At 41.5% G+C, this 12,552-nt stretch overlaps 1 protein-coding gene across 2 annotated transcripts in view; it reads right to left on the minus strand.

Annotated features, from left to right (window-relative positions):
• Positions 1-12,552, minus strand: part of dscamb (Down syndrome cell adhesion molecule b) — a 113,465-nt gene that overhangs the window by 25,179 nt on the left and 75,734 nt on the right. For both annotated transcript variants that reach the window (XM_018662102.2, XM_018662103.2), the window contains exons 8-11: positions 11,985-12,257; positions 10,257-10,535; positions 9,861-9,980; positions 6,378-6,557 (exon numbers count right to left, since the gene is read on the minus strand). In XM_018662102.2, the coding sequence (XP_018517618.1) occupies positions 6,378-6,557; positions 9,861-9,980; positions 10,257-10,535; positions 11,985-12,257 (852 nt within the window). The remainder of the gene's footprint in view (positions 1-6,377; positions 6,558-9,860; positions 9,981-10,256; positions 10,536-11,984; positions 12,258-12,552) is intronic.

Raw genomic sequence — 12,552 nt, forward strand, 5'->3', positions numbered from 1 at the left:
TGTGTCTGTGACCTTGTATGTGTGTGTGTGTGTGTGTATCCATCTGTGTGAATGAAGCATGTGACTGCAGTATCTAAAATGTTCTACAATCTTAACCCATCTTGGTCGTGCTTCAGTGGCCCGAGCTTGAGGTGAGGCTACTCACTCGCATCCTCCTCATCTCATCTCTATGCATCTACCGTGCAGCGCTCAAAGGGCCCCAGGCTAAACCTATTCTTTTTGATAGCCCATAATTGCTCGGTTGATGTATATTTTTTAATATCCAGTGATATTACAGGGGCCTGGTAATAAAACGCGGGCGGGTAGAGGAGAAAGTGTGAGTGGGAAGAAGGGAGACAAGGGAAAAAAAGAAAGCTGAGCGAGAAGAGAAGGAGGAAAGAGAGAGAACAAAGACAGCAAGCTGCAGGAAGGAAGGAGAGGGAGAGGGAGGAATGAATGGAATAACCTGGGACAAGAAATGCAAAGCGGTGGACCTTCTGTCACTGAACAGTGTGGAGGAGGCTTCACTCTTACAAAGATATGTCTTCAGAAGGGAAATGTGGGGTAATCATAAAACTGGGACCACCGACAGTGGCTTTACGCACAAGTTTTGCCTGAAAACTGATCCCGAAATACCTTGGTGGTGAAGTAGTCGATGCACTTGCAGATCAGAGTAGAGCTAAAACAATTAATCAATTAACTGATGAGGAAAAAAAACGAATGAGTCCTTGATTTCAGACCGAGGTGGCCAAAAGCAGCTTCTAATTTCTACAACCACTGATTATGCCATCTACAGTAACAACGGTTGCTGGCAGATTTTATCAGTTATAGCCAAAGACTGTACATTACAATGGATGACAAGACAGCGCCCCAAAAGTGAAGCCAAAACATCTTGATCGCCCCCTGGTAGCTGGCTGCAGTATAGACCGTAAACCCTATAAATGTCAAAAAAATTGCTGGCTTCTGTCATTTTAGGTAGTTCTTATCATGCTGATGTATGTTCAAGTGTTTGTTTTGAAGATATGTTTGGTTTTAATTAGATATTTGATGGTACAAAAAGCAGCTTCAACATCATGAATGACAGCTGTGCTTGACTTGCAATTGGCGGAGTGGGTACATTGGCAAGATTTTGATACCGCAGCTCGACTTGTTGACCACCACTGCGTAGACTCTGGCTTCAAACAAAGTCATCAGCCCAATAGATCACGACTCGTATCCAGGATTTATTTTTGTACAGTGGAACGAAGTGGAGACGCATCTATTTTTATGTACAATCACTAGTTGTAGTCAGCTAATTAAGCTAAAGCTGACTACAAACATGGTTGAATACAATATCTCTGTTTCCAACAGTCTCAATTTAAAATGAAAAGTATACGGAAGCATTATATCATACTTAGAGAATTAGCCTGAAGATACATCTAGGCTAGTAAGCCCGGTATGCTAATTTTTGCAAGTGTCACAGCAGAGAGGGCAAATAAAAAAATAAAATAAAAACTCTTTTGATGGTGAATACCTTACTACAGCCCCATGTACCCCGCTTCGATGTGTGGTAAAAGCTTCAAATCCAGAAATCCCAAAAAAGCAAAGAACTGCTAAGCTATGATTGGCTAACTGCATCTCAGGGAAGGGGGTATTGTGAGGATTTTATGCTTTTCTTTGTCATGAATGATAGGTCGTGCAGGTCATGAACTCATCTTTTAATGGATAAATTAAAATTACTAGCAGTTAATCGAGTTAGTCTCTGAGTTATGCTTGAATCCTGCTTGAATTCACAACATGGGCATAAAAATATGACTAGGCTGATTATTGTAGACTGAAGAACACCTTACTGTATGGAGAGTTTTTTAATTGAGCTTCTCTGTAACATTTCATACATTAAAAAGATCTTTTGTTATCTACAGTGCCAAAAAGGGTTCTGTTATTATACAGGCAGAACGATTCCCTTTTGTCACTTTGCAGGATTCTCTGTGCTGACATTGTGATTTAGAAGGAGGACAAACAGCAAAGCACGCACACAGACGCACAGAGGAACAGTGCAGACTGATGTACAATGATTTAAAAATACAATGCATTATTCTAATATGCATCTGGGATTAAAACTATATTGTTAGCGATGTGATTCAATGATGGTAAAAAATGATGTGTAAATGGTAAATGTATGCTTTGTTGTGGCAGCGGAGGATTTAGACATTCTGAGGACCCGGGCAGCAGCCAGCAAATGAACAAGGGCATAAAATGAAACAAATAATGTGTTATTTATCTTTTCAATCTTTCTCTCATTGCTGGAAATGTAAGAAACAAAGACTGCCAGAGAGTGCAAATAAAGCAGAGAAACATGCAGACTGCTCATCCCTTGAGCCCCTTCGACGGCTTCTAATTGAAGTATTGACGGATTTAAATGAGGCAGAAATGCACTCAAGAGTTCCAGCAACACACACATACGCTCACACACACACACACACACACACACACACACACACACACACACACACACACACACACACACACACTGCATGCGAGCAGAATGCACAGAATACACCATGCACGGATACACAGATAAAAGCAGACGTGACTACAAGTAATAAAATATACTTTCTAACAAACATACTGTGTATTTAAAAATGAAAACAAATGTGTAATTATACGCAAACACACACACAAACACTGAAGGTGTTGGCGAACACAAGCACAGTAATGGTCTCCCCTTTTTCTAACCACTCATGCGAGTAAGTACACTTTTACAGAAAGCATCTGGAGTGTACGAGTACAGTTTGGGGTTTAAAGGGCATGAAATGTGATCTGTTGATGAGTGACAAGCATGCAACTGAGCCTGCATGTAATGACTGAGCGGCCAATGGCTGCAGAGGAAGGACAGCACAGAGTACCATGATAGGCCTAAAAAACTTACAGCTGTTTCCTGTAATGTGAATTATTCTGGCTGTGAAGATGACACGTCAATGCTAACTGAATCATAAGTGACTTAGAGGTTTTAAATGACACTGCCGGAGAAATATAATTCAGGAGTAAATGGACGGAGTGTAAAAAGGAACTGTGCCCACATTTGATGTGACGCTAATTATGTCATATTGGCATTTTTACTGAAGCGTGTCAGCATGATATCTGCTGCAGTATTCATTACAGTGAGACAGACAAATGTTTATCGCACAGACATACCAGTATCAGTGTATATGTCGACCAATAAATAACAAATTGACAATCAGGCTTTGAATCAGTATTGGATTTTAAAAAACTCTTTAAAGCAACAAAATGGAACTTTTGCTGAGCAACAGAAAAAATGTAAATACATCTTAAGTTACTGTACATATCTTGTATATAAATAATAAGCTGTAAATAATGTTGCCATTGGGGTTCATGTTAATGGAACTACTAGTTATCAGAAGTAAGCTTAAATTATTCAGCAGTGAAGCTGCCGAAATTCCCTTTGACAGAGCTGACTACTACATGAAACTGAAGCCCGAAGCAACAGCAGGGTGCATTTGGTGGGTCAAATCTCTCCCTCTCTCTCTAACACAGATGATAACAACTGACTGTGAAGACCAATGAATCTGAAACTATGTGTGCACACACCTACAAAACTACATATATATATAAAGCACTGGTCTTTGTATTAGGCCTTATGTATAGTTATTTTGATGTACATCTCATACATAGTCCAGTGCAACAAGAGTGCTGATTGGATTACTGATTTATATCATCTCACTCTAACCTGTTTATGGTAGGCCATCTCTTTGACTCTTCCCTTATGTGGGGAAATATACTTCAACACGCTGCTGCTTGAGTCCCTGACTAGGACCAAGATAGTAGATCATATCACTCAGGTTCTCAGATCTTTACACTGGTTTCCTATCTGTCAAAGAACTGATTGCTTTATAAAGCACTGAATGATTAAGGGTCAAAATAAATTTCTGATCTGAACCCCCCAGATCTGTTATGCCATCTGGGACTGGTCTGCTTACTCTCCCGAGAGACAAAAACTAAACATGGAGAAGCAGCGTTCAGTTTTTATGCCCCACATATCTGGAACAAACTCCCAGGGAACTGCAGGTCTGCTGCAACTCAGCTGTTTCTGTTTGCCACTGCTGTTATTAAATCAAATAATTATACATTGCATTGTAACCTTCACTTGTGTATTCCTTATTTATAATTTTCTATTTGACTTTTTAATTTCTATCTAAATGCTGTTTTATATTATCCTGTGTTTCTTTCATATTTTGTCTTAATGCTTTTTATATTTCATGTAAAGCACTTTGAATTGAATTTTGTTGAAATGTGCTATACAAATAAACTTCCCTTGCCTTGACTTCAACATTCATCTAATGTACTTTAAGTGAGTGTAAACTGTATGTACACACAGCAGCAGAAAATCCAGGGCTTGATTGGGCTTATAAACTCCTGCAGTACTGACACGTGCAATGCTACTACGGCCCCCCCACTTCAATACTATAGAGAACACATACACATACTAGTGCGGAGAAAAGAAAGAAGAGCTGCACTGTAGTCCAGTGCAACAAGAGTGCTGATTGGATTACTGATTTATATCATCTCACTCTAACCTGTTTATGGTAGGCCATCTCTTTGACTCTGAAAGACTCATATTGATATAATGGAGTCCGGTGGATACAGCACAAGCATATCATGAACAAATGTAGTTTCAATTTATTACCAACATTTCTCACCGTATGACACAGGAGATGGTTTGCTTGTAGTTTTCTTTAAGTTTAAACATATTTCTCAAAAATATATATATATATATTGAATATGTGGAGTTCGGTATACCACTGAGAGTTTAGTCTGCTGTAGCAGAAAGCTACAGTGTTTGTTCTCTGCTTGGTAGAAAATGGAGGCAAAAAAGGTTAGTACAGCCATAGGTCAACTTGCTGCATAGCAACTGGGTGCTACAGTCAGCAAACTGACCTATGAAAACACAGAGAGCATGTTCGTCTCTGAGCCTGCTGCTGTAGCACTGACAGCTTCACACAGTGGCGGCTCTCAGCCTTGTACACTGCAAGGCTTAATTACACTGACACATGAATATCCATGACATGCCGGCTGATATTAATGATGCAAAAAAAATATTTATCCAGAAGGAGAGTTCCACACAATTAATTTTTTTGGCAGCCCTTCCACAGAGAGGTCAGAGGTCAGGGTGAGATAAAGAACTTTTAGAGCATTCAACCTCTACTGTTGCACTCAATCAGACTCATATTACATGTTCAATTTCAATGTGTGTGCCATGTAACTGTAACCATTCTCTTATATATGCAATGATGGCTTTGATTACAGTGTCAATGACAATATGCATGCTTAACAAGAAATATAAAACAGTCATATGATTTAGAGTGGGATAACACATGTACTACACATTCACTTGCATGTTTTTCATACTTGAGTTCTACTACACACTTTAGACTTTGGACTGGTGAGGAGACAGAAAGAAGAAGAGATAGAGACAGAGAGAGGGCTGCCCGTCAGCGGGGCTCCTCATGCTCCAATTTGATAACAGTAGCAGAGGGGAAAATAAGCCCCACTCGCGTCTAAGCACCATGAAAATGAGGAGCCACTCCTAGCTCTACAGGGGAGCTACATGCTAATGCTCACTGGAGGCAGGAGACCTGTAGTCGGGGACAGGGAACACAACAGCAGGAAGTGCACACATGCACAGAAACAGAAACATGCTTGCGCACACTCAGTGGAAGGAGCAGGAAGATAAGCTGCCTGCATACAGTACATTTTTTTAAATATATATTTTTATTTTATTTAGCCGAATCTCAACACAAGATTTTACAAACACGCAGTTAAGCTTATGGAATAGACACAGTTTGGTTAGATTTATACACAAAATCTACTTGGTTAGGTTGAGGAATAAATTGTGGTTTGGGATGAAATAAGTACTTTCTTATCATGGTTACAGGAATGATTAATTATTAGCATTAGTTTCACACAGAAACTGAAGGGCGGCCTCCAGTGTGAAAGTCCTGTATGTTGTTGTGCCATCCATCCACCCTTACCTCCTCCTGACATGGACTTTCTTGCTCTTTATACTACGTCACCTGACTTTTACCCCCTTCAAAAGCACTACAGCCACAAGAGGTTGTCTATAAAACGTAACTATGGGTCGTAATAAGCTGCTACACAGATGATCTACAGGGTCGTTTTTTGTTTTTGCAAAGCTTCCCTACTGATTCTGCTGATCTGCATCTCCCTCCCTTCCATTTTTTGTCCATCATGTCGATCAACTTTAAGAGGAGCTATCTGTAAAACCCTGCAGCTGGGTATGCTTTTTTATCAGCTGCTTGTTGTCGCACCAACACGCACATTAAAATACACATTGATTACTGCCCATCAGCTGTTATTACGTTATTGATGCGGGCTCTTACTTTTGACGGTGAGGTACATGGACTTGCTGACATCAGCTCCCACGTCGTTGCTGACCTTACACAGGTAGAAGCCGCTGTCGTCCTCCAGCACGTGTTTGATCAGCAGTGAACCGTTGCTCAGTAGCTGGATACGAGAGCCGCTGTTCAGAGGGATGGGCTGAAACTGGGGGACACCCGCACCTGGTGAAAGCAGGATGGGGAAAGACAAAGGAGGAGAGAGAGAGGGACATAGTGTAGAAACATTTTAAATAATGAGGAAATAAATATTTAGCTATAACATCCAACTTTTTATATTGGTCATACAGTATGTAGAAATATACACACATGCCTACATGTATGTAAAATTCAGTAGAGAAGATGTATGATGCTAAAACATCATACAGTACTTAACAGTAAGCTGACCTCCAGTTTGGTAGTGTGTGTGTATGCGTGCATTCATTTGGCCATGCATCTGTGTTTACAGATTTGATGACAAAGCCTGTCAGATTTAGGGAGGATTGTAAACATGTTTCTTAACACCAGGGCCTAAATCCTTAAACCGCCAAACAGCTGCTGAGCAGAGTGAAGCGGACCGAGCTGCTGGTGTGATGCAGTCAGACCAGACATAATGCTCATGTTTAACAAGACAGCAGATTGGTGCAGAGGAACAACACGCAGTAGGAGAGCGGGGAGAGGCCCTTGTGTGGCTTGCTGGCCGTCAGCACTCGGCCCGGCCAGTGAGATTCAAAGATGTTTACTGCGGCTAGACAAGGATTTTTTCTGACTTCTTTATTCCTCTGCATCAACTCCCTGGATTTATTCTCCGCATTTGTGTTGATTGAATCAGTAGATCCAGAAGAACACACACATAAATGGCCCGAATACACATTCTGATGTAATCTAAGTCGAGGACAGACTCATCCTAAAGGCATAGATTTGTCTGGTTTGAGAAGAAGAGGAGTAATGCTTTGCACACGTCTATCCTCAATTCTCAGAAGTCCAATACGACTGACATTTGAAATCCATCACTGAAGCCTCGTTGAAATAATTAAACTTGGCATCTTTGACATATTCTGGCTTGCTGCCCACATGTGATTAATATCTATCTTTTTAATAGAAACTGATATTATCACTTGTTCTATTGTTAAACAATACAGTATCTCATTCTGCAATGGCTGCCTTAAATCTGCAGGAAATGTCACTGACACTGAATTCTAACGTCTTCAGAGCGGCCTCGTCTTATCGTAATGAAAGTGCCGTATTCCACCTTGCTCATGTAGTATTAAACACGTGTGAACTGAGCCAGACGTTGCATTAGCTCGTGTTAAAGTTAGCGTGTAGAGATTAGGCCATTTAGCGAGCTGTGGGTTTTTGCTTTTTAATTAAAATGCAGTCAAGTGGCCGTGGCTAGCAAAGGGTCAAGTGGTGACTTTGTTCCTGCTCCCTTGGCTCTGCGAGAGAGAGGGAGAGGGAAGGAAGATGTGTTCTTCCTTGAATTATGGATTTTGCATATCCAAATAGTGCTAGTCGTTATGCTAATAGCAGTTGACCTTTACTTACTGTTCCATATCTCCTAGAGACACTCATCTGGCTCTTAGCTACTTCTGTTGCAGTAAAAGCATGCCAGACAGTCATTCTCTGGACAAACTGCACTCTGGCTCACAACAAATTAAACGACACCTTCCCCAGCCGCCTAGCCTGGATTCATTATTTTACAAGGTGATTTTCATTGCTGTATAGCTCTGACTGATATTCTCACATAGCAACATCTCATGGAGCAAAATGAAGTAAAAATATGTGACCAGTGCCCCAAAAACCACAAAACAGACCAGTAGTCTGGTCAGCTGAGCCATGTGGTGCCTCCTCTGGATAGGTTAAGCTTGTTTCAAACACTATGAGTGAGTGGACACATACACACACACATATATTGCTCAGCCTGATCTCTCTGCACTGATCAGGACCGGTTAGACAGTGCTAATCAGGCATGAGGCCTGCTTGTCTCACATCTACACACACACACACACACACACAAACAAATCCCATCAAAGAAAACAGATCAGATTCTTTCATTCCTTTGATCATGGGGCCTATTTCACACACACACACACACACACACACACACCACTCCTCATTGGTTTTTGTCCTTCTGTTGGTGAAGCTTTCATCCCTGGTTATATGGATGATGGAGCAAACACCTGGGGCCCCCCTTCATCTGCCCTGCTCAAGTGGCTGAACTCACCTGCTGCCTTCCTGCCTGTCTGTCTGCTTCGCTCTATCTGCCTCTGTTTATCTGTGTGTGTGTGTTTTATATTTTCTGTCTCGCTCTCTGATGATTCTCTAATCATGCAGGTGGAAACCCTGTAAGCCCCCAGCCTATGTTTTCAGAGCAGATGGCTGTGTGTGCATTCACACTCATACAGTGTGCTGGCTGTCGATGAAGCAAATGGAGCCCACTCACCTGCAAAAACAACACTACTGCAACATCAGCTGTGTACAGCACTCACCCTCAGACACAGCTGCCTCAGGATACACAACCAGAGGATCTTAAAGGTGTGGCCCAGCTTACAGTTGGCAAAATGATCCTTACACATGATAACTCCTGCTACTGACTGAAGATATAACTTATGCAAATTCAGATATTTTACAGGTCAGTCATAATTTCATCTTGTCTCATTTGATTATGCATTTCCCCTTTACATGAACAGTATAGTTCTTCACACACATTGAAACTCTTGTTTTTGTCAAGAGTACTTTCGCACAGAATGCGAACTACACAGCAAAGAAATGCTGTAATTTTTTTTTTTTTAGAAGGAGGTTGATTTTTAGCATTTAGTCTGCAAATAAAGGCATCAACCAATCACAGATTATCAGAGGTTGCTCTGGGTCAGTCCTCTGCCTAGTTGGTCATCTGCTTCCTCAGATTCCTCAGTGCTAGCATCCCCAGCAGGAACTCAAACTCACCTACCAACATCCTTAAATACGTCCATAACTGGCTGTGGTGGAGCCTCAGCTCCTGTATATTTGCAGGTGAGTATTTAGCATTTTCATGCTGTCTCTTTGTCACAACTCTGTGTGTGTAAAAGGCCTTGAAATTGTATGGGAGCAATTGGGTTCTAAAAATGGACAGTATAGAGCGGTAGAGGCTAGTCACTACAGTTCAATATAGACCAGACACAATACTGAGACTCAAGATAAAACAATCATAATACTGTGAATCAGTATCAGTATTAAATCCATCTATTAATTACTGTGTGCTGCTGTACTGTACATGGTCACTGTTTCAGAGACTTATCCTGCATGTCTCATGAAGACATGACAGCGTTAAACATAGTGTGTATTATAACAATACACCCATTAAATCTGGGTCTAATTACCCTGAATGATGGATTTTAGTTGACATGATACCTGCGGAAAATGGTAGGTTTTTGTGATTTGTTTACACTTTCAAATGATACTGTTGGTGGGTTCACTTGCGGTGGGTAATGTGTGCTGTGCTTAATGTACCTTTGGAGTGCTCCCATACAATAGTCGGTGGTGGATAGCCTTCAGCGGAGCAGTTGAGAGTCACAGTTTTCCCATAGATGCCGTCTTGATCCTCAGGCTGAACCACAAACTGAGGAGGAACTGTGCATGGACACAAACACAGAAACAGAAATAAGCAACAGTTGACAATGATACATGAAACTGTGTTTTTTTTTAATATCAAGATTGATTGTTTGCAGGTTTTCATACTAGTCAAACAACAGACCAGTGGATTTTACCTCCAAGCAAGACAGGAGTGAGGTTAGGTGTTGTAGGGATTGGTTAAAATGAAAATCTGCACACATGCTGCAGATTATTATAGATTACAGTCCACCAGGTGCTGTCAGATTTCCGATCTGTTTCTCCTTGGTTTCTCACCTCTAACAATAAGCTGACTCTGGTGCTCCACGGCAGCAGCCTCATTGCGGGCAATGCAAGTGTAGTTGCCGTTGTGGTCGGGTGTGAGGTTGGAGATCCGGAGCGAGCTGGTGAAGTCGATGTTGTCCACAGTCACACCGAGGCTGGCAGGGATTGGCCGTCCGTCTTTCTGCCACGTGATGTCCAGCGGCCGGTCGCCTGACATGACCACGCAGGGGATGAAGACGCGTTGGCCGATGGTAAAACGCTGGAACTCAAATGGCTGGATGTAGGGAGGGACTGCAGACAGAGGAGGAAAGAAAAAAGAGACATACGGATTAAATGTGATTTCAGCCTTGAGTTTCAAAGACCATCTTAATTCCCCGGATTCCGTGGCAGGTACTGTGTCCTTTTTTTCAGAGTAATCCTACAATCTTCTAACTATCTTGCTTTAAAGAGGTCACTGAAGGAACATAAAAGACCTGAATAGCAAAGCATTCTGCAATAATTCCCCATCATTCTCAGACTGGAACATTTTGTCCTTTCAGAAAAAGAAGCTACAAGCGCGCACAGACACAGAATGAAAAAACATCTTTGAGGTGACTCACTCAAGCTGTTTAGAAAAAGAAATCTAAGTGAACCTGAAGATTTTCTGTCTGTCAATCAATAATAATCTATTAATCTATCAACCTGCATACTTACAGATCTGCCACTCTGGCTCCTGCATCTATCAACGGTTTTATTCAATGATCTAAAACTCTGATTAACAGCAATAGCTTGTACCAAGAAAAAACATGAGCGTTCAAAGTCAATCTGGCTGCATAATATAATCACACCATTCTACATTAAGATGTATTCAAATTGCCTCTGCTCTATTCTCTGGGAAATCTCCAGCCATCACACAAGTCATCTGTGTTTGAGTGTCCAGTGAGTTCAAATAACTGTGAAATAAGCAGCACTTTAGCAGCTTATTTAATTCACAACAAAGTGGAGATAATGGACTCCAGGGATCCCCAAAGACACTTCCGCATTTTAAGCATGAGCAGAGTAAATTAACAAATGCACTCGCTCACTATAGCACCACTGGGAAGTGTTGCTTTATATCATCACTCTCTCTTTTCGTTCTCACTCTCTCTCACCCTCTCTTTTCCCTCGCTCCATGGAAAGTGTAATATAGTGACAACAACCTAGCATACTGTACAGAGGCAGGGAAATGGGGCATAATGGGGAAGCCCTTTTTTTAGTATTACCTATTACAGGTTGTAAGATCTCAGTGGAGATCAGTCACTCAGCTCTTTAATCACTGAGAAGACTTCATAAGCTTCACTGATGCACTGAGGAATATCAGGTAGATTAATTTAGGGATTCTGATGAGTTATTCAGTTATTCATCTATCTAGTGATGGGTCTTTCCAGTGAGGCCATGTTGAGATGCACATGTAGGCAGGGGGCAGACGAAAAGGAGTGTGCTCAGAACCCTGTACAACCACAAATTAGACAACTCAAACATAAAATTATCATTGGTGAGATTTAGATTTGGAATAACTTTGGATAATGGAGCAAGGTCAACTGTTTTCATCCACTTCCAGCCTTACGCTAAGCTACGCTAACAGGCTTGATCACTGTAGCTTCATATTCAGTGGGGAAAAATAAGAGGAATGAAGCTCTCAGCAAAGGAGCAGTAGTTATGCTAAAGAAACAATAGAATTTAAATGAACAATAACTTGGTTGACCAGCTCAACCAACTCACCTCTCACACGAAGATGGACACTCTGAGAGTCCATCTTATTGGGTTGCACCATCACCTTGCAGTTATACTCGCCAGCGTCCACCTGCTGCACGTTGGTCAGCTTCAGTGTGCCGTTGTTCTCGAAGGCTCGCTGGCGGTGGTTGAAGGGGAGCAGGGCAGAGTTTTTGTACCACTTTATGGAGTAGTAAGGGTAGCCAATCACACGGCAGTGAACAAACGCATCCCGTCCTGCAATCGCTGTGATGTTTTTCATTGGACGAATGCTGGCGCGGCCTGAAAGGCGACAGAGAATGAGAAAGGAACCTATATAAAGACATTTCATGGACAGTGGTGTTGACATCAAATCACAAGCATTATTTGTGCAGTGATGTTTGGTACATTTAAGGTTTAAACGAGGTGAGGTCAGCTGCTAGTACAACAGAGAACATTTCTCTCTCCTCATCTTCACATAATGTACCTGCTGCCAAAACACTTAGATGTGCAAGGAAACTGCTGTTTAAAGCTTTTGTTTGTTTGTTTTACCACAAGATCTTCAGCTTAACTCTTAAGTAGAAGGAGGTGAAATGAC

This window comes from Lates calcarifer, linkage group LG21, assembly GCF_001640805.2.
Source record: "Lates calcarifer isolate ASB-BC8 linkage group LG21, TLL_Latcal_v3, whole genome shotgun sequence".
Classification (NCBI taxonomy): Eukaryota; Metazoa; Chordata; class Actinopteri; family Centropomidae; genus Lates; species Lates calcarifer.